The sequence below is a fragment of the Marmota marmota genome, unplaced genomic scaffold (assembly GCF_001458135.2).
Source record: "Marmota marmota marmota unplaced genomic scaffold, marMar, whole genome shotgun sequence".
NCBI classification, from domain to species: domain Eukaryota; kingdom Metazoa; phylum Chordata; class Mammalia; order Rodentia; family Sciuridae; genus Marmota; species Marmota marmota.
This window is the reverse complement of record NW_026000221.1, coordinates 13,517,999-13,537,728: the sequence shown is the minus strand read 5'-3', so window position 1 is coordinate 13,537,728 and position 19,730 is coordinate 13,517,999. Positions and strand designations below refer to the sequence as shown.

At 53.1% G+C, this 19,730-nt stretch overlaps 1 protein-coding gene across 1 annotated transcript in view; it reads left to right on the top strand.

Moving 5' to 3' along the window:
• Window positions 1–3,156: 3,156 nt before the first annotated feature.
• Bean1 (brain expressed associated with NEDD4 1) overlaps window positions 3,157–19,730 on the top strand; it is a 49,204-nt gene continuing 32,630 nt past the window's right edge. The window contains exons 1-2 of the mRNA XM_015488649.2: window positions 3,157–3,285; window positions 13,241–13,347. Coding sequence (XP_015344135.1) covers window positions 13,323–13,347 — 25 coding nt within the window. The 5' untranslated portion in view covers window positions 3,157–3,285; window positions 13,241–13,322. The remainder of the gene's footprint in view (window positions 3,286–13,240; window positions 13,348–19,730) is intronic.

Here is a 19,730-nt window from a genome sequence, read left to right as displayed (position 1 = left end):
CATGGACCCCTCATTTATTTACCAACAGAAAAGACATTCTTGGGGATTCCCTGTGAGTAACTGGAATAATACAAAGCACACTCTAGGCTGAGTCCCCACAGCCTAGCACTTGGGGCCTCTCAGGGCATCTCACCCCCGATTTGTCACCCATCTTAGTTTATTTTAAGCTACCATAAGAGAATGCAACAGATTTAGTGATTTATAATAAACAGAAAACGTATGTGGCTTATAGTTTTGGAGGCTGGGAAACCAAGATCAAGGGCAGTGCCTGGCGAGGGCCTTCCTGTTATATCATAACATGGTAGAAGAAGACACCCATGGGTGACAGAGTGAAATACCGAACTCATCCTGTTACAAGGAACCCACTCTGGCAACAAGCACTCCCTTGATAATGGCACTGATGGATCTCTGAGAGAGAGCCCTTATGGGCTACTCATCTCTTAAAGGTCTTACCTTTCAACATGTTTACAGTTGGAATTAAGTTTCCAACACATGAACTTTGGGGTACATATTCAAACCACAGCACTGCCATATGATTTCCTAAAGGGTCCCCTCTCTAGCCTCCCTAATTGACCCTTGAACAAGAAGATACTGGAAATCACTGAGCTTGTCTGGTACCCAGAGGATGCCCTTCCTTCAAATGGAAACCCATACAGAAGAACATCTCAATAATATATAAACATTGACATAAAGGATAATCAGGGACATGCAGAAACTTACCCATGAGGATGTCCACTGCAGTGTGTCTAGAAGCATGGAAAACAGAAACAAAATAGATGCCCAGCAATAGGGGATTAGTTAAATAAAACATAATAGAACCATCTGGTACAGTGCTAGATAGCCTCAAAATGTAATGTAAGGTAAGAGAGGGAATGTCGTAGTTAGCAAGACCGCTCCATTTAAGGATACTTATAGAATTGGAAAGAAAGGAAGAAAGGAAGGGGCTCAATGATAGCTGGATTCTATTTTCTTCTTTCTCCTTTGGAGTTTTCCAAGTGGCCTATACAATATATATTTGTGATGGATGGATAGTAGATAAAAGAAAGAAAAAGATTAATCTAGGTAGGTAGGCAGGCAAACAACCATAATCCAACTTCCAAGGCTAGACCCAGGGAAAACAGTTCTAGGTCTGAGGAACAGGCTGGCCCTGGCAGATCAGTGATACTAAAGCGCCCAGTGGAGGAGAATGAACTTTTTAGGGCTGATGTCTTCCCTAAGGACTCACTCTAAGTGAACCACTCCATACCACCCCCACTACAAACACACACACACACACACACACACACACAAAGGAATAATTAGAGTACCCATCCTGTGAGGATTAGTCTCTGCTCAAGGAGATCAAGGTCACCTTTGCAAATCGAGCAGAGACTTGGCCTAGGAGACTTATAGCCTCTAACCCTACCTCTGTGGCCTTGGCCTGTGCTCTTTTTTCTCTGATTTTTTTATTTGTAAATATACAAAATAAATGCATAGGTTGGACAAAAAGCCTCTCCACGCCCCTTTTCTGGGGACTCTGAGAGAAGCTTCCCTCCATTCTGGCCCCATCCCCTACACCTGGAGATGCCCCCCATGGCAGCCCCAGATGAGCTGGGATGCTCCAGACTGGGTCCTGGGAGGGGTGAGGGAAGCAGTGCTAGAGGCAGGGGCCAGAATGAAGAGCTTGCCAAAAGAGGCCCAGAGGGTCCTCACCACTGAGGCCCCAGACCACCCCGTTGCTCCTGCCTCCCCTGGGAAGCCCAAGCCGGGATGCCTGGCAGAGCTGGGGCAGAATGAGGTTTGTTTCTTCTGGAAGCCTGCTCTGCCCCCACCCTCCCTGCAGAGCCTGTGCATGGCTCACTTCCTTCCACAGCATCCCCAGGGCTCCTCTGCCTCCCCAGGGTTTAGCATCGACAGGCTCAGCTCTTTGGCCTGTTTTATTTTTGAGAAACACTTCCCAGCAGTGGCAGACCTCTGGGTTGTGAAACAAACCTGGCTTCCAATCCCCGGGCCTCTTTAAACTCCAGTTCCTTTATCAATAAAATGCGGGGTTAGGACAGGGCTGGCAACAATGTATCTCATCAATTCATTCATCAAATTTAGGAGGGCACCCTGTGTTCAGACCCCTGCAGCTCCACCCAGATGCTGCCCTTACGAGGCTCCCAGGCAAGTCGAGATTTAAAAGGATTCCATAAGTAACTATGAAGCACCCCAACATAGCAAGGATGCAATAAATGGGGTTAATGAAGAAAAGGAGTCCTGGGAGATGGGCTGGGATTTGTCCAAGGCTCCAAAGTAGGGCACCGGCAGAACAGTTGCTGGAGGCTCGGGGGACAGGCTTGCATCTGCCAGGGCTGACCTTCCAGGGCAGAGGGCATAGAGTGGATGGGCTGCGCAGGAAATAGGCCAGCCCATCACTCAGAGTGGAGGACTCGGCCTGGCCTAGGTGACGCCCTGACATCCCAGAACTCCCCTGCAGGCATCTGGGAACAGGATTCCTTCCTAGGGCCCCTCCCAATGGACAGGCCATGCTGTGTCCCTCCTGCCCCCTCACCCCTCCATTCTGCCCTTTGCTCTTCGCCTGTGACAGGGTTTCCCTGCCCAAGAGCCCAGCCTGTGCCTGGCTACGTTCTTCACTGGGGTATGGTTGGTCCACACTTTCCTGCACGTGTCTGTATATCTGTCCTCTGTCCCCGTCTCTAGGTCTGTCTAGGTCTGTTCTTCCCTTCTCACGTCTGGCTGGCGCGCCGGCCTCCCTGTATCTCCAGGCCTCCCAGGCGCCCTGCCCCGCCTGCCGCTGTGTGGGTGTCGGGCTGGCTGTGCGCAGAGGGGCGCGGCTCGGCCCTCCCCCCTCCCCCGCGTCCCCCATCTCAGGAATGACCCGGGCCGCGGCGCAGCGGTGCTGAGGCCCGCGAGCCGCGCCACCGCCGAGGGGGACTGGAGCGGGTGACGGTGGCGTGGGCGGCGGCGCGGGGACGACGGGCGGCCGGGCGGGGCTGCGGCAGGGCAGGGCCGGGACCGGGTCCTGGGCGGCCGCCGCCGCTTCCTGGGCCGGGATCGCGGGCGGCGGGTCAGCTCTGCTCGGCCCGACCCCGCGTCGCCTGGCCCGCCCCGCCCCTGCGCACCGAGCAGGCCGAGGAGGAGCGGCGCGCCCCCCGCGACGCCGGAGCCGGAGCCGGAGCCCGAGAGCGGCGGCATCCGAGTGGGAGCCGGAGCGGGAGCCGGAGCCAGAGCGGGAACCCGAGCTGGAGCCGAAGCTGGAGTCAGCACTGCGGCGCACCGAGCGCAGCGCGGCAGCCAAGCCGAGTAAGGGGCGTGGGGCCGGGGGCGGCGCTGGGGGGCGGGGAGGGGTCCCGGCCCGCTTCCCCCGCGCTCCGCCGCGGCACCGGCGAACGCACACACCCGGGGGCGCACCGCGCGGAGCCTCTGCTCGCCAGGCGGAGGGATGCGCGGTCCGGAGCGGAACCGCAGCGCGCTCGGAACGGAGCGGGATCCCGGGACTTCTGCGGACCCCCGCCCCGGCTCCCGCGCCCTCAGACAGGCCGACCCGAGACTGGCGCGGAGGCTGCCCCGAGCACGCCCTCGGGCGGCGGGGAAGGCGAGGTCTCCCTACCTGACCGAAACCCGGGACCATCATCCACCCGGGGGAGATAGTGTGGGGGGACCTAAGGCGTTCTCCCCGACCCCAAGTCCTAGGTTTGGGGGATCCATAAGCAACCCACCTAAGAAGGAAAACTAGGGCACACTCTTGGCGGGAGTAGGAAAGGAAGTTGGGTTTTGTGGAGTTTGAGCTTGAACCTTTCTCCCACTCCCTTGAGCCGGGAAGTTTGACCCTCCGACGGGCGAGTCACCCGGGCCATGCCCCTGCTTCGGTGCCAGCTGCTCTGGCCTATCTCAGCACCCATGGTGGGAGAGGGAGCTTCCTCGGCCGCACCTTCTCCCCTTTTAGGACAGACTTTACTGTGCGCCGCAAGAGGGACCGATTCTGAGACCCAGGAGGCAGATCCGCTGGCCGCGTGGTGCTGAGCGGCACAGCCACCTCTCCTGTCGCCTTCCAAAACCTTGTAGTGCCCACCCCACCCCCGGCTGAGTCGCGCGGCCTTCTTTCTCTCCTTGGGGCTCTGTGGTCTGGTGGCTGGCTGCGCAGTGAGGACCCAGGCTGCCCCCCGGTCTTCTAAGATGCCAACATAGGTGGCCAGGTCCAGAATGGGAAGAGGAGGTCCCAAGTGACAGGTGCGAGAAGCAATGGCTCCAAGGGCTTGGCCTGAATAGCAGAGTCTGGGTCTTGATCCATGTAGTCCCAGGGCACCTGCCAAGAGAATACCCCTCTGGACTCTCTCCTCAAACATCCCAACTGGAACCAGTGAATTCACCACCCTGTGCCTCAATTTCTCCTCTGAAAAGTAGACAGGATTCTATTATGAGCGAGGTATTTAAAGGCTTTGGAACCAGAGGGAGGTCTAGGTGACTTATTAGCTGTATGACCTTAAGCAAGACACTTAACCTCTCTGAGCCTCAGTTTCCCCTCCTGAAATTGGGGGACAGTGAATTGGGAGGATTAAATAAGATAATTCCCAGGGGTGCATGCCACACAGCTAATACCCAATTGCATTTGGCTACAGGTGTCATTTTATGAGATGACCAGCACCAGTAGATGCTGAGACAAAGTAAATATCCCTGAAATGATGAGCACTTTAACCCCCACCTCTCCGATTTTGAATCCCCTAAGGTCTGTTAGCATGTTATTGCAAAGCAAGACTTTCTACTTAGACTCACACTTTCTCAGGCACTCCCTTAGGGCTCTCTGCCCAGACCAGCTCTCCCCTTCCTGCCTACCATCCCCCTCCAGGTTGGAAAAGGCTCGCCTGACCATTAGAGGTACTTTTCCCTCTTTGTCTTAGGCTGATGTCTGCTGTTCCAGGCAGAGGGGCCCCACATATTGCTCATATTCTGTATAAGGGAATTTACACACCTCCCTCCACTCCAGAATTAGGGGCACAGGGGAGATTGCTTTCCCTGGATAGCAGTCTGGCTGTCAGATGGCTTTTGGATTTGCCATTGATGATGATTCAGACAGGCAGCAGGAAGTAACAGGGGGAGCCACCCAGGTAGGGAGACCCACCCAGGAGGGCTAAGGGGTGCCGGCCTGTACTCTTTTTGACTCTGATGTCTTCCTCCAGTTGGCTAGGTCCTGAGGCTCCCAGAAATGATGAGGAAAGAAATGGACCCAGGGACTGAAGGAGAGGTTAAGATTCAGAGTAGGATGGTCCCCAGGAAGGGATCTGCCCCAGTCTTGCAACTGGTACCTCTGACCCAAAGTAGAGTAGACAGATGTCCGGGGCTTAAGGAAGATTCTAGGGTCCTTGGGGTGACATGGATGGTGTAGGTTATCAGGAGCATTGATGTAAAGAAAGTAGAAGTCCAGTGTGTGGACACTCATATTGGTCCCTGGCCACCTATGGCCTGGCTGCCCAGAACAGGGGTGGAGAGTGATTTCAGATTAGGAAACATGCTCACTTGCTGCCAGGAAGGGACCTGGTGAGACCCACAGAATGGCTGCCTTCTCAGCACTCCTTCTGCACAGACTCCCCTCTCCTGTTCTTCCTCTGTGGCCCACCCCCTTCCCCATTAGGGTGTCACATCTCTGCATCTTCCATAATCCTCACTCCCCATCTTCCCAAAGGAGTTAATTAGAAGCTAATTAGGTTTGTGTCTCCTGGTTCACACCCGTACTTGGAACACAGCTGATAGGGAACATGATAAGGGCTAGGGTGTGATCGTCTGTCTGGAATAGTCAGCAGGACATCCTGAGAGGACTGTTACCTGAAGCTCTTGCCGTGGAAGTACCCAGAGCACAGAGTGAGGGGCGGACAGCAAAAAATCCGCTCAGCCTCCTAAAGGAGAAATTGAGGCCAAGAGGGCTTCAGGAGCCCCTCGGCCAGTGATCACAAGGCAGAGTTGTGGCCCAGAGCCCAGCTATTTGGAGCTGGACTTTCCGGGTTTACAGCATGTGATTCTGGATGGTGACTTAACTTTTCAGAGCCTCAGTGCCATCTTGAAACGGAGACTAAGTCTTACACAGTCTCCCAGGATAACTGTGAGGACTGAAGAAATAATGCATTGGAAGCTTGTCAAAATGTCCAGTGGCCCTCTGCCAGTGGCCCTGCCCTGTCTCCACTGTGAACACACATCGGGCACACACTGTTTCCTAAACATAAACATTTACTCATTGAATTCTGACAACAGTTCTTTGATGCGGTGGGGGTAGGGAAGGGAGTCCACAGGAATCCCGGGGTCCTCTAGCTGTCCCCATTCTGTCAGAGAGAACCCCGAGGTTGGAAAGGTTAAGGGCCATCTAGCTCTAGCTAAATGCAGAATACTCACACTTCACTGTGACTCATCATAATTTTATACGAGTTCTTAAAATTGAAAATTAACACACGTAACTTCGAGGACATGTAATTAGTTACTGAGATGATGCCTTAGTGGAGATCGTCAGCAGTTTTATGTCTGGGAACTGAAGAAGAATATATTCCTTGTCCACGGGGCTATAGAATTTTTAGAGACATCATTATTTTTTTATTCAAACAATAATCAAATTGATTTGATCAAATTAAAGAACAGTCTCCATTCATTCTACCCCTTCTCTGCATAGCCCTCAACATCCCTAATATGTATAGATCTATTCATATATTTGTTGTCTTGTTTTGCTAATATCACATGAGCAGGGACCTATGATCATCTTGTTCACTATGATGTCCCCAGAGCCTAGAATGAATGATAGTTAGCATTTGGTGTGCTTTGCAAATTATAAAGTGTCTTATAAACACAAAGTCTGTTATTGTTATTATTTTTGCCAAGCATATAGATCTATTGGAAACAAAACATTACAGTTTATGGGAGAAACCATTCTCTCAAATCTTTGGCAAATATGACTTGTTCAAGGACTGGGGGTAGCTTAAGTTTAAAAATGATGCAGACTATTTTTTTCTAATATTTTAACAAAACTGCTTATCATTAAATTTGAAGTCAAGTTCACTTTAAAAATCTCTTTAGTAACACATGATAAGTTCCAAGGCATTTAAATTTTTCAGTGAGTTAACTAACACTGACTTAATCACTTCATTACCTTTTACTTTGTTAGCACAAAAGATTTTATCCCAAATCTTCATTTTAATGATCTTTTAGACTATAAAAGTAATATGTGTTCACTATAGAAAACTGGGAATATTATAAAAATATGAAGAACATAAAAATCCTCCTTAATCTCACCACCACACAGAGAGCACAGTAACTGTGAATAGTATATTCTATTTCCTTTCTAATCTTTTGCAATGTATGAATATATTCTCTAGGGATTTTTCTTTCACAAAGTAAGGATCATGCTGTGTGCACAGTTCTATAATCTGTTTTTTAAGTATCCTGGGCTTTTTTTTTTCCTTTTAGAATTATTTTGAAAGTCTTTATGTTATTAAAAATCTTGAAAAACATGATTTCATGGCTATATAATAGTCCGTTATAAATGGGTGCCATCATTTGCTCAGTCTGCCATCTCTTATTGGTGGGCACATATTGGGGTTCCCTTTCATATTTCAATGTCATAAACTCTTATGTGTGTCTCTTTGGGTGTGTCTGAGCCCTGAATCAGGTTTCTCTAAACCCTTGATGACAGGAGCTACTTCCAGCTTGCAGTTGGGCAGGTTGATGGGTATAGATAGGAAACCAAGCCTTCTGTTTGGGCCACAGTGATGATAGGAAATTGGGTGGCATGGATGCAGTGGTGGTGTGGGCCATCTAGACCTGCAGTCTCCATCTCTACCATCTCCACCATCCACCAGTCACAGAATCGCTCTCACCTCTTCCTCTTCTCCCCCTCTCCCTGGAATCCATCTGCTCCGCAAGCCAACCCCGCACTCTCCTGGCTACTGGAGCTAAATGAAAGCAGCGTGGAGACCCAGTAACTTCTCAGCCATCCAGTGGGGCACATGTGTGGCCAGATGGTGCATGGAAACAGAGGGTCTCCTTGCTGCAGAGAGTCTCACACACCTGGATCCCTTTTCTAACATCAGGACCAAGTTACCTATTGACAAACTTCAGGGTGTCCCGCCCACCTCTCGCTCGCTGTTCTCACCCTCTTTTTGTACCCTCCTCCTGAATTCACTCACTCCCGCGTTCATTCAAGGACGCACATTGCATGATTTACCCACACTTGCCAGGGAATGCTCTTCTAATATTAGAAAAGAACGTAAAGAGCTTCCTATGACAGGAGAAAGGATCCCACTGCTCGGGAACCTGGCCTGTAGCCCCAGGAGTTAGCCCCTGCCCGGGTGCAGTGAATGCAGTTCTTTCAAAATTAGTGTGTCTGATCAAAGTCCCTGGAATTTCTGACTTCCTACTGGCCCTGGACAATCACATGCCCACCCACAGACCCATGGAACGCCTGCGAGATCACATCAGTCATTCCCTCAGCAAAGAGTCACTGAGCACTTCCTGTGTGCCAAGCGAGGTGCCAGGGATGCAGTGGTGGTGTGGGCCATCTAGACCTGCGGTCTCCATCTCTACCATCTCCACCATCCACAGTCACAGAATCACCCTCACCTCCTCCCCCTCTCCCCCTCTCCCTGGAATCCATCTGTCTCTCCAGCCCACCCAGCACTCGCCTGCACAGGGCCTTGGCACTCCACCTGGAATCTCTGTCCCCAGGTATCTGCCCAGATGGCTGACTTCCTCTGATTTCTGCTGACCTGTCGCCCTCCCTCCAGCCTCTAGGGCTACTATATCTAAGTGCATTTCCCACGGCACTTCCTTCCCCTGCTGCCATCTAACAAGCTCCACCTGTCATGGTGTCTCCCCTTGTAGCAGGAAGACTCTGTGAGGACAGGGACCACCAAAGTTTAGCCCACTACTCTATCCCCAGCACCCCAAACCTGGTACCCAGGGACCTTTAAGGACATTGGATCCAGCGACCTCGGCCCTCCCCCTCCTGTTGTCACTGCCCAGCTGCCTGCTGCCCACACCTGGTGCCACCCCCCAGGCACACAGGGAGGCTTTCCTGGAAGGGTGAAAGCAGACCCTGATGCTGCCTGCGTAAAATCCCCCAGGAGCCCTTGCGGGGCAGAGTTCACCACCCCACCTGGCCCCTTTATTCTTCTGCATCTCAGTGTTGTCTTCTATAAAATGGGGATTTGTTTTGAAGCTCCAGTGAGCTGACGGCATGTGACAGCAATCGGAGATGCTGTGTCCACAAGGGGACATCACTCGGCCTTGTTCACCAGGCCAGCCACTCCCTCAGCCCTTCTTGGTCCTCCATTGCCCCTGGCATGAGGCCCTCTGCAGGTCCTCACAGGTCCTCTGCAGACCCAGGGTCTGTTCCCTTAACCACAAATTCTCCTGCCCAAGTCAGAGTGTCCCCACAGGGCCTAGAGTAGAAGTATTCCAGGAGTGGGGACGTGAAGGAGAGCTCAAATGACGTGGACTTGCCACACACCATTCAGCCACTTCAAAGCCTGGAGTGCCTCCCGCCCACCCCCATGTTCCCAGCCAGACAATCCAGTCTGAGATGAGTCACCACCGGCAGGAACGAGCCTGATCCTGTGCTCAGAGAGAGGCTGACGGCTGACGGAGAAGTGACCTCGTGTGGGGGCCCATGCTCTGTCCCGGCAGCTGGGGGGGGGGGCCCACTCCTCCACACCCCCAGCAACTTCAGCCTCAGCCTGTCTGTGCCAGACCTGTCCTCTGGGCTCATCAGTGTGTCCTCGAGGCAGCCCTGGTCACGTGCCAGGGTCCAGGGTGGGCACTTGCTCTCGTGGACACTCCACATTCAGCTCCTTTGTCTGGAGGACTCCAGCTAAACTCCCCCTGAGCACAGGGTCTGTGGCCACGGGGAAATGGCTTTCTTTTGGGTCAAGCTGAAATCCTCCAGCGGGGCAGGGGCGGGGGAGTATGGAGGTTGAAGATCCAGCCTCTGCTTGAGGATCCACAAGCCCCTCTGTTTCCCAGGGTCCGTGGCCGCAGTTCAGTCACTTGGTAAATAATCGGTGACACGAGCCAGAGGGGTGCCGGGCAACTGCAAGCAGCGGCAGTGTGTGAGGTGTGGACTGCGCCACGCGATGGTTCAGGGAATGGTGGCCCAGACTGTTGGGGGCATTGCTGTCACCAGGGGTGGCAAGGTGTCTGGGGAGAATCTCAGCTCTTTACAGGGGCTGAGCACTGTTGGAAGGCAGTCGCAACACACCGCCACGCCTTAGGGTCGGGTCAGGGTTGTCTTATTCCAGCAAAGTCCCCTCAGTGCCCAGCCCCAAGCTAGTTTGCAGAGGTGACCCTGACCCCTCCGTGTCCCTGAGGAGCTGCTTGTCTACAATAATTTAGGACTCGAGTTGGCCTGGAAAGATGTCCAGGTGCTGCGGAAGCACAGCCAGTTCTGTATGGCAGTTCTGTCTCCAGCAGACAAGGAGGACCTCAGGGAGAAAGCCCTCGATCTGGGTGTTGACCGCTCTGTAGGAGTTTGCCAGGTGGAGGGAAGGGATGGTGTGCTGGGGACAGGGAAGGGCCTGAAAATAGGAGAAGCCTATTGTGTCCAGGAAGCGGGCCAGCCAGAGCGCCAGGGGCAACAGATCTCTGTGGGGTGTCCCTGGTATTAAGTAAGTGGCACTGGGGGTGACAGAGTTTCTCCCCACCCAGCTCTTCCTCCAACTCTTTACTGTGACCTTGTGCAGGTTACCATTCTAAGCCTCAGTTTTCTCATCTGTGAAATGGACATGATATTCCCCCTCCCCGCAAAAGGTCGGTTGCATTGACATTGATGACATTACCTGGCACGTGTAAGTGTTTGGTTCATGTGAGCCACACTTGAAGGCCCAGCTGCCCAGGAAGCCTCCTCAAAAGGGGATGTCTACTTAAATAGTGGCAAACCAGCTTATGCCCCTCACCAGTCTCTTGAGCCTCTTAAGGATACAGATATTGTTGTCTTCCAAATACCCAAACTGACCAAGGAAAATTATACGTAAGCTAGAGTCCTGCCCCTGAGAGGCCCATGTCTCACCTCCCCATCCCCCAGTAAGTGTCAGCCTTCATCTGAGTCACAGGGCACGGGGAGAAGAAAGGGTCCAAGGGGATTCTCTGGGAGAGGCAGAACCCTAAGGACAACCCCTTTAGGAGAGGATAGTCCCTCCCTAGCACCAGGTGCCACCATGAGCAGCTCTAGAGGAAATACATTCAGCCTGCATTTATTAAGCACCTATACTATACCAGTTCACTAGAGAGGTAGGGAGCACCCAGGGTTCTGATAAAAAGTTCAGGATATTTTCCTGAAGGCTCTGGCAAATGATGGAGGGGTTTTCAGCAAGGGAGTGACCCACTCTGCCTTTAAGAGAGAAAACTCTGCAAGCAGCAGAGGAGATGAACTGTCAGCCCACTTACGTCTCCCTCCCTAGACACACACGTGTGTACATGCACACGCAGCCACAGTTCACACGGGCACACCACAATCGTGAATGCAGACACAAGAGTCGGCGTGTATTTTTAGAAAGTGAGGCTCACAGGCCCCAAGATCCTTCTTGAACCTTCTGGTGTGAAATCACAGTCCCCCGATCAGTCATCCCTAGCAGGCCTAAGGAGATCACCTCCTACCCTCCCTTCCCCAGGTCAGACGCCCCTGGGTTTCTACGGAGACTGAGGGCAGGGGGTGGGGGGTGTCAGGCCAGCCCATGGTTCACACTAGGGAACCTGATTAGTGTCAGGAGAGGCTGCAAGGAGCCACCTGGAGCGTGGGGTTCCCAGGTCAGCTGCCTCCCAGCCCCCAAGCCCCCCAAGAGCAGTAGGAACATCAGGGATTTCCACACTGACCTCCAGAAGCGAGTCACCAGCAGTTGTTCCTGCTCCACCTATGAGGATGCGAAGGTCAGAGAGGTGAAGCATTTTGCCCAAAGCCACGCTGCCAAGTAGTGGCTGAGTTAGATCTGACTTCTGAGAAAGAGTCCCCAAAGAGAACTCCCCAGTTCATTTATTAAAGAGAAAAACCCATTCAGCAATGCTTGGTTAATGGGCTCCACCAAAACATGGGACCCCTTGGAGGGAAAAATGTATATAATAAAGGGGTCCCTAAGGGAGACAGGGTGGGAAATTCTGGACCTGCTTCTTGCAGAAAAGCACTGTATGCAATGATGTCATCCCCAAGTTCAGGGAAGGTGGTGGCCTCGGGAGACCTGGAGGGGACAGCTGTCTCCCCTGCAGGAACCCGCTGGGCTCAGCATCCCAAAGGTGCAGTTTGGTTTCTGCAAGCCAAGTGAGAGCCCCAGGAAATGAGGAAAGCCCAAGAAACGAGAACCCTGACTCCTCCTGGTCCCTCGTGTCTCTTGGGCACCCACCAAGAGAGTGAACCCGCTGGGATTTTTAGCAGCCTGGGAGGATGGGTTATTTTGGGAATGGAGTGCAATAAGCACTCAATATTGGAAAATGTTTCCTCTATTGCAAATAGGGGTTACAGGGACGTGGCACTGCCTGGCTGTCCCAAGCATCTGGGCATCACACTGAGTCCATATGGGGGAGGGGCAGGGAAAAGGCCTTTACCTTCCAGAGGCCTTTCTTTCCAGATCAGTAGTTTAATATATTAAGCACCCTCTAAAGGATTTTGCCAACTGACTCTGAGCTTTGGAGTCAAAGTGACCTGGACTGTGGTCTTGGCATGTGGTTGGAGGCTGTGTGATCTTGGGCAAATTACATGGTCTCTCTGAGCCTCTACTTCCTTTTTTATAAAATGAAGAGGAATAAAAGCATCCTCCTCTTAAAGTTGTGAGGGCAGTAATAATAACATGGTTTGACAGGAGTATCAGGGAACACCCTTCCAAAACCATCTGTGACCTTGCAGTCACCCCTTACCCTCTACAGGTCTCTTTCCCACTATGAAATGAGGACATTAGGCTGGTCTTTGTGGGTTCTTCTGCCTCAACAGTTATAAGCCACTTGTGCTACCATGGCACACTGAAGGTGTCCAGAGCAGTGGGACCCCCCCCATGTCTGTGAGACAGGAACCCCACAGCATCTCCAATTCCCAGGATCCATCCAAGAGAAATATCCCCTCCCCCCCACCTGCCCCCTGCACCCCTAGACTTTGTAGCTCAGGGGTCCCAGACTGAGCACCTGTTCCCAAGGTCACCCTCCTCTCCCCCAGAGGCGGGCAGCTCAGGGGACTTGAGCGCCTGGCCTGCAGGGGCGGTGTGCGCCGTGTGGGCGTCCCTATCACCTGCCGTTTGTGTCTCCGCAGGTGAGTGGAGGGGCCTTCCCTGCCAGAAGTCAGAGCTGTGCCCGTGGGCAGGCTGGCTCCGCTGTTCTGCTCCAAGGATTACATGTCCTTCAAACGCCCCTGCCCCTGTAAGTCTCCTCCCTGGCATCCTCCACCACCCCACTGGGGGCCCAGAGACGGCAGAGCTCGGAGCTGGGGTTACAGAGAATGGCTCTAGGACATTTGGCCAAAGAACTGCAGGGATCTGACCAGGGGCTAGTGTGGCAGACAGGTGGGGGGAGGGGAACAGAAGACCCCTGATTTCTGCTGGATCCTCCTTCAAAACTGAAAATCCCATTCTTCTGGGTCAGCCCATCCCAAAATGTGGATTGGAGGCATGTTCATGGGATCACACAAACACACACACACACACACACACGCACGCACACAGATACCAAATATGTGCAGGAAGTCTTACGTGAGACACGTTAAGGTTGTTTTGTTGCTGCAGGACTTTTCAGAGCCTTTAATGTGTTATGAGTCACCCACGGGAAACAGCCCCCTGCACTCCCCAAACTTAAGTGCCACAAGACTGTTCTATAGGATTGGGGTTCCACAGATCACACTCCCCGGGACAGACTGTCCTAAAGAACTCTATCCCAGGCCCCACCAGGGAGCCTCTCCATACTGAAGTCATTAGATACGTTTGCCCCAGAATCATCTTCTCATGGCTTCCTGCTGCCCACAAGTCCAAGTGACAAACTCAGCCAGGTGACTCCATAGGGTCTGAGAAAGCAGCACAGCCCTGCCCTAGTCCCCACCAACTCTGCTTTAAAGACTCATGCCACCTGCTCCTCCCATGGCAGTCACCTGCTTTCTCCCATTATGTCCCCTGTGCCTCCTTATAATTTGGGGGGACATTCATAATGGCCCCATATTTTCTCCTGGATAAGTCAGGACTTTGAATCTGGGTGAAATCAGGGAACCCCACCCCCAGCCTCAGCTGTCATGTCCCCACTCCTGGTCCAGGGTGTCTGGTGGACACCTTGCCCCCTTGCTAACGTCTGTTTAGATTTCTAACACTTGTCACCTGTCCTGAGTCGTGGGGTGGCGGCATCTCTCCCAGTCTAAGTCCAGTTGTTAAATCTTGGAACATCAGGGGTCTGCTGCACCGGGAGGCAGGGGAAGCTGCAGATCCCATCTCAGTGGGACCCTCACCTCGTGGACGGGAGGAGTCAGCCATCTGTCCATGGTCCAAAGAGTGTGTCCTGCTGGTGGGGGAGCTCAGCCTGGCCGCTGGCCACTGTGGGTACCCAAGGAGGTTACGGGTCAAGAGCTGCTGAGATTATTTCTGGGGGGCAGTACAGGCTCAGTCTGTTGTTATCACTGCAGCTGTGGCACAATCAGGAAATGAAAGCCCAAGTCCCAGGCCAGGTGACAAAGCTGCTGTTCAGCAGCACCGTGGAGACCAGAGACACCTGCCTTGCAGCGTCTCGCCTCTTCCTGCTGGTGAGACAGTGGCCAGGCATAGAGAAGGCTGAGGACGCCGAGTGTGGAGGGCTTTCCAGAACCTTCTGGGGTTGATCCCAGGCCCTTGGGAGACTGGTCCATCTATATAATAGAAGCCACCCATGCAGGACACCTCTGCCCATCCACCTCCTGAGGACTCCAGGGTGTGGTCACCACTACTCTGGGCCATTCAGAAGTGGTACCTGCACATCTCTGAATCTCTCCTCTCTCAGCCCCCACTCTGGCAGGCCTAAGGGCCTGGCATGCAGTAGGCACTCAATATATGTGTGTTGGATGAATAAATGTATAACCAAACATCTGGATGAGTTGCTGCAGGTGGGGAGCTGTAACTCCAGAATCTACCCCCAGGCTCTTCAGGCTACACAGTCCTCATCTCTGAGGTGGAGGGGTCCCCCAAACCCTCTGGGTTCCAGGAGCTGGGACTGCCGTGGGGCTCCGGGGAGCCTCCTCATCTCGCAATGTCCAATCCTATTCCTTCCCTTTTCTCCAAACTCATCTAAGAAGCCCCTCCTCCGCCATCCTTCTCAGCACTCCCAATCTGCTTCCGTCTGGAATCCACACCCGGGGCAATCCCCCACCTACCTCGGCTTTGCCAAGTCTGTCCCGTAGTTTCTGGTCTCAGTTGCACCTGACCCTGTTGGCTGCTCGGCTTTTCCTGGTGATTTCTTCCCTGGGTTCCCTGTCTCGGGGGCCTTCTGGTTTCTTCCAGCTGTTCTGATCATCTGGCCACCGTCTGTGGTCTCCTTTGGCAGTGGAGGAGGGGGATTCTGCCTGCCGCTACCCCAGGGTGCTGGGCCCCCCGGCTCCCACCCAGCCCCTGCCCTCCTCCTTCTGCTTCAAGACCTCACTCTGCTTCCAGCCGCAGTCAGTGGACTGGTCACTTTCCAAGTTCTGTCCCACCTTAATGTCTTCCTCTGCCTTCTCCTGCCTATCTCCCCTGGTCAGTCCCCACTGACCCCTCAGATCCAGCCTGTCCCCGGTGGAACCCCTGGTCTTCCCCTTGAAGCCAGCTTTGCTTGATTTTGCTGTTTGGATCTGGGCATCACCACCCACCCAGGCCCTCAAAGGCCAGAAATCTGGGTGACGCTCAGTCTCCCTCCTGTGCATACACCCACTGGTGCCAGCTCCTCAAGGGGACCCTCTAATCTCTCGTCTTGGCCCCCTCTTCAGATCCATCTAGAAATTCTCACTTATTAACCAGCCTGGGTGCTTGCTCGCTTGTCCATGATGCCAGTAGAAGAGAAGCTTCCAGAAAGCAGAGATCGTGCCTGCTGTGTTCCCTGGCTCAACCATAGCGCTGGGCTCAGTGCCTGGAAGGGAGTGGGTACTCAGCAAATGTCGATCGAGCAAGGTCTTCACATGGGTCCTGGAAGGGACACAGGACCACAAGTGTCTCCCACCTCTAAAAACACCAGGCTCAGAAACGCTCAGGAAGAAACCCAGAGGTCCCAGGAGGGACCCTGAAAGGGCCACACATTCCTTCTTCTTTTTTTATTTTTAATATTTTTTAGTTGTTGATGGACCTTTATTTTATTTATTTGTATGTGGTGCTGAGAATCGAACCCAGTGCCTCATGCTTGTTAGGCAAGCGTGTAACTACTGAGCCACAACCCCAGTCCCCATTCCTTCTTTTTAACACCTCCAGGGCTGCTCTGTGCATTTGAAAACAGAGAACTGCGTAACCCTCCTAGCTCACTAACTGATCTTGCCAGGTCTGGAAAACTTAGGGTAGGAGCTGGTTTGTTCCTGTTTGGTTCCTCCACCCCTAAATCCTGCAGAGTTTAGAAGGGCAACCAAACAAGTCCCCAGAAGAAAAAATAAGACCAAAAGTTCCCTGCCAGGTGCATGGGGGAGGGTGGCAGAATGAGCAGTGCCGTCCCACCTACGGGCACAGATCTGCCGCTCCTGCAGGCGCTGGGGAGGTGGGATCACCATTGGCCTGGGGAGTTGGGCAGGCAGCAGGCAATCCAGGCTGGGCCTGCACACCAGCCCCTTTCCACCTCTCCTCCAGTCTTTCAGTTCCCCTCGGCCCTCTGAGAGGGGGGAACAACAGCCCTCCTTGTCCCAACACTGGGAAGATGAGAAGACTGAGGCAGAGAAAGGAGACAAGGACAAGACGGGGGGAGGCAGGGAGCCCTGGGCAGGGAAGCCCCCAGGCTTTGGGGCCGTGGCTGTGAGAGGGCAGTCGGGTCCCCTGCCTTCAAGTTCCAGCTTTCTGAGCCACTTTCCAAGCTTCAGAGACCTGTCTTGAGCCCTGCGTGAAGAGAAGCATCAGCCTCGCTCCTCAGGAGACTGGAGGTCGGGGAACCTTCTCCATCTGGCCCCACTGGGTAGGGCAGCCCAGGACCCCTGGGGACCCAGGCTCCAAGAACAAGTGCTTCACAGCCTCTTCATCACCCAGCAGATGGCAGCTCTGTGGGACTCCCCGTGAGGTGGGGCAGCATGCCTCCTGCTGGTCTCCCGGGACAGATCTGGGGAAGGAGGGACTTTGGGGCTCCAGGGGAGACTGGGCCTGGAGCCCAGCAAATTGAAGAAGGGGAAGGTGGCATCCCGTGGCCCGTGGAGCAGTCAAGCAGGCTTGTCTCTGCCGAGCTCATGGTGGCCTCCCACAGGCTGGTAGGAGTTGCCTGGCCAGGCCCCTGGGCACCTTGGGTCTCCCTCAGTTATTGCTGATGGAGTGGACAATGCCTGGATCCGGCGCAGCCTGGCACTAACCCTTACATACTGTGCAACCTGGGGCAATCTATTTCATTTCTAGAAACCTCAATTTGCTTATCTGTAAAATGGATACAGTAATGTGGTTTTATGTTCACATTTGGCTTGTCCAAGGAAAGTCTAGACTGGTGTCAGGCTCTGAAAAGATGCCCAAGAAACTTGAAAGTCTTGTCCTTTTGGCCATCTTCTCTCTACATGCCTTAGTATTACATAGGTCTTTAGTGACTGAGAGGGGAAAATAGAGAGGAGTGGGAACGCTGGAGATGAACTTGGGGCTTGGACTATGTGTTCGCTTTCTGTCACTGTGACAAAATACCTGAGGTAATCAGCTTACCAGGAGGAAAGGTTTATTTTGTTTCATGGTTTCAGAGGTTTCCGTCCACAGTCACTTGACCCCATTGCTTTGGGTGTATGGTGAGGCAGAACATTATGGCAGAGAATATGTGGCAAGGGAGGCCTGTCCTCATGGAAACCAGGAAGTGATAGAGGAGGCAACTTGAATCGCAGTATCCTTTTCAAGGGCACATCCTCAGTAACCTAACTTCCTCCCACTAGGCCCTGTCTCTTAAAGGTTCCACCATCTCCCAAGAGTGTCCTGGGTTGAAGACCAAGCCTTCCATAGAAGGGCCTTCGGGGGACATTCAGGATCCAAACTATAGTAGACCAGATGCTACTGTTTTCTGCTCTGCTCATGGTAACAGTTACCTCTACAGAGACTCAGCTGTCAATAGAAGAAGGATTTGAGGGCCAGGAGGAAAAGTGATGGGACTCCAAAATTCACCACTGCTGCACCCAGGACAGACATCACTAATCAATTGCTGTATTCTTTCCTACTGAGCCTGGGGGCAACTTCAGATTCTCTCTAAACACATGCAGGTACTACCCAAAGTCAGCAGCCCGTGCAATGAAACCCTCGTGCCTCCCTTGCTGAGGTCCAACTTTGAAGTCAGCAAGGGAACAGAGAGTCTCAATTTTCTCATCTGTAAAATGGAAGTTGATAAGAGTACCTACCTCAGGGGGGGTGGCTGTGAGCTCTTGCGGGCGAAGGGCTTACAGGTCTTGTGATCTGTACTTTATGTGACCTCTTTGCTTCCTCGAAGAAGCTGTACAAGTGAAGGGTCAATGAGCCCATTCCTCTCATGAGGAAACTGAGGCTTGGGAAGACAAAGAAATTTGACTGAATGACAAAGCTAGTAAGTGGCAGGACCAGGGCTACACTCTGAGCAAGTTTGTCTAGGGCTTGAATTTAGCTAAGCCAAAAAGCACAAGAGTAGAGTCCAGCCTGCGCCTCCACCCACATGCCCTGATGGACAGTCCCCCTTAGTGTTCTCTGGTCTAGCACAAAGTCTGACTATAACGAGGGTTCAACGTCTGATGGGTATTTAGTTTTAATTGCACAATCATGTCATATTAGCGTTCCTGGCCAGAGCCATTCCGCGCCCCCCCCAAGTGCCTAATAAAGTATGACAATGGTTGTGGTCGCCCCCAGCTCTGGCAGACGACTCCCAGCAGGCAAAGTCTGGCATTTCACTGTCCCCTGGAAGCAGCCCTGGTCCCTGCTGGCCGCTTTCCCCCTCTGTCCACCATTCCTGAGGAAGGGCTTCCTGAACTCTCTGGGTTTAGATTGCCCTCCAGCCAGTCCCTCCCTTCCCTTTGAGTCCTAGGACCTTCCGCCTCTCCTTCCAGGACAAAAGTGAGTCCTGCCTGCAGGTCGGCGAATATCAGTCTCCATGGCTTGTGGAGGGACTTTGAGGATGCAGGTGGGGCAGCCTGTCACAGAAGACCTTGTGACTGGAGGCAGAGCCCCTCGGCAGTCCCTGCTGGTCACAATGCAGGGGGAGATTGGAGCAGAGAAGGTCAAGGGCAGTGGAAGGCAAGCTGGCCATTGGTGGAGTTGTGGTCTTGGCAGGTCTGTCTGGAATGGGAGCCTGAGGACACTGATTATCTGTGCATTGTTTTTTTGTTTGTTTGTTTTTTGTTTTTTTTTTTTTTTACAAACAGCCCAGCAGACTGTGACAGCATGGGCTCTGGAGCACGCAGACTTGAGTTTGAACCCCGTCCATCTTTACCCACTGCCTGACCTGCCTGCACTTGGTTTCCCCAGATGTGAACTAGGGGTAGCCTGATTTTTTTGAGGTTTTTCTGTATAAAGTGTCTTGCAGCAGGAAGTGGGGGCTCAGAGACTGTGGGCCTAATGCACGGCACCTGGTGGGAGCATTGCAGCCCCCAGGGAAGAGCAGCCATGGGTACCACAAAGCCTGAGCCAGGGTCTCTCGCTTGGTTCTCT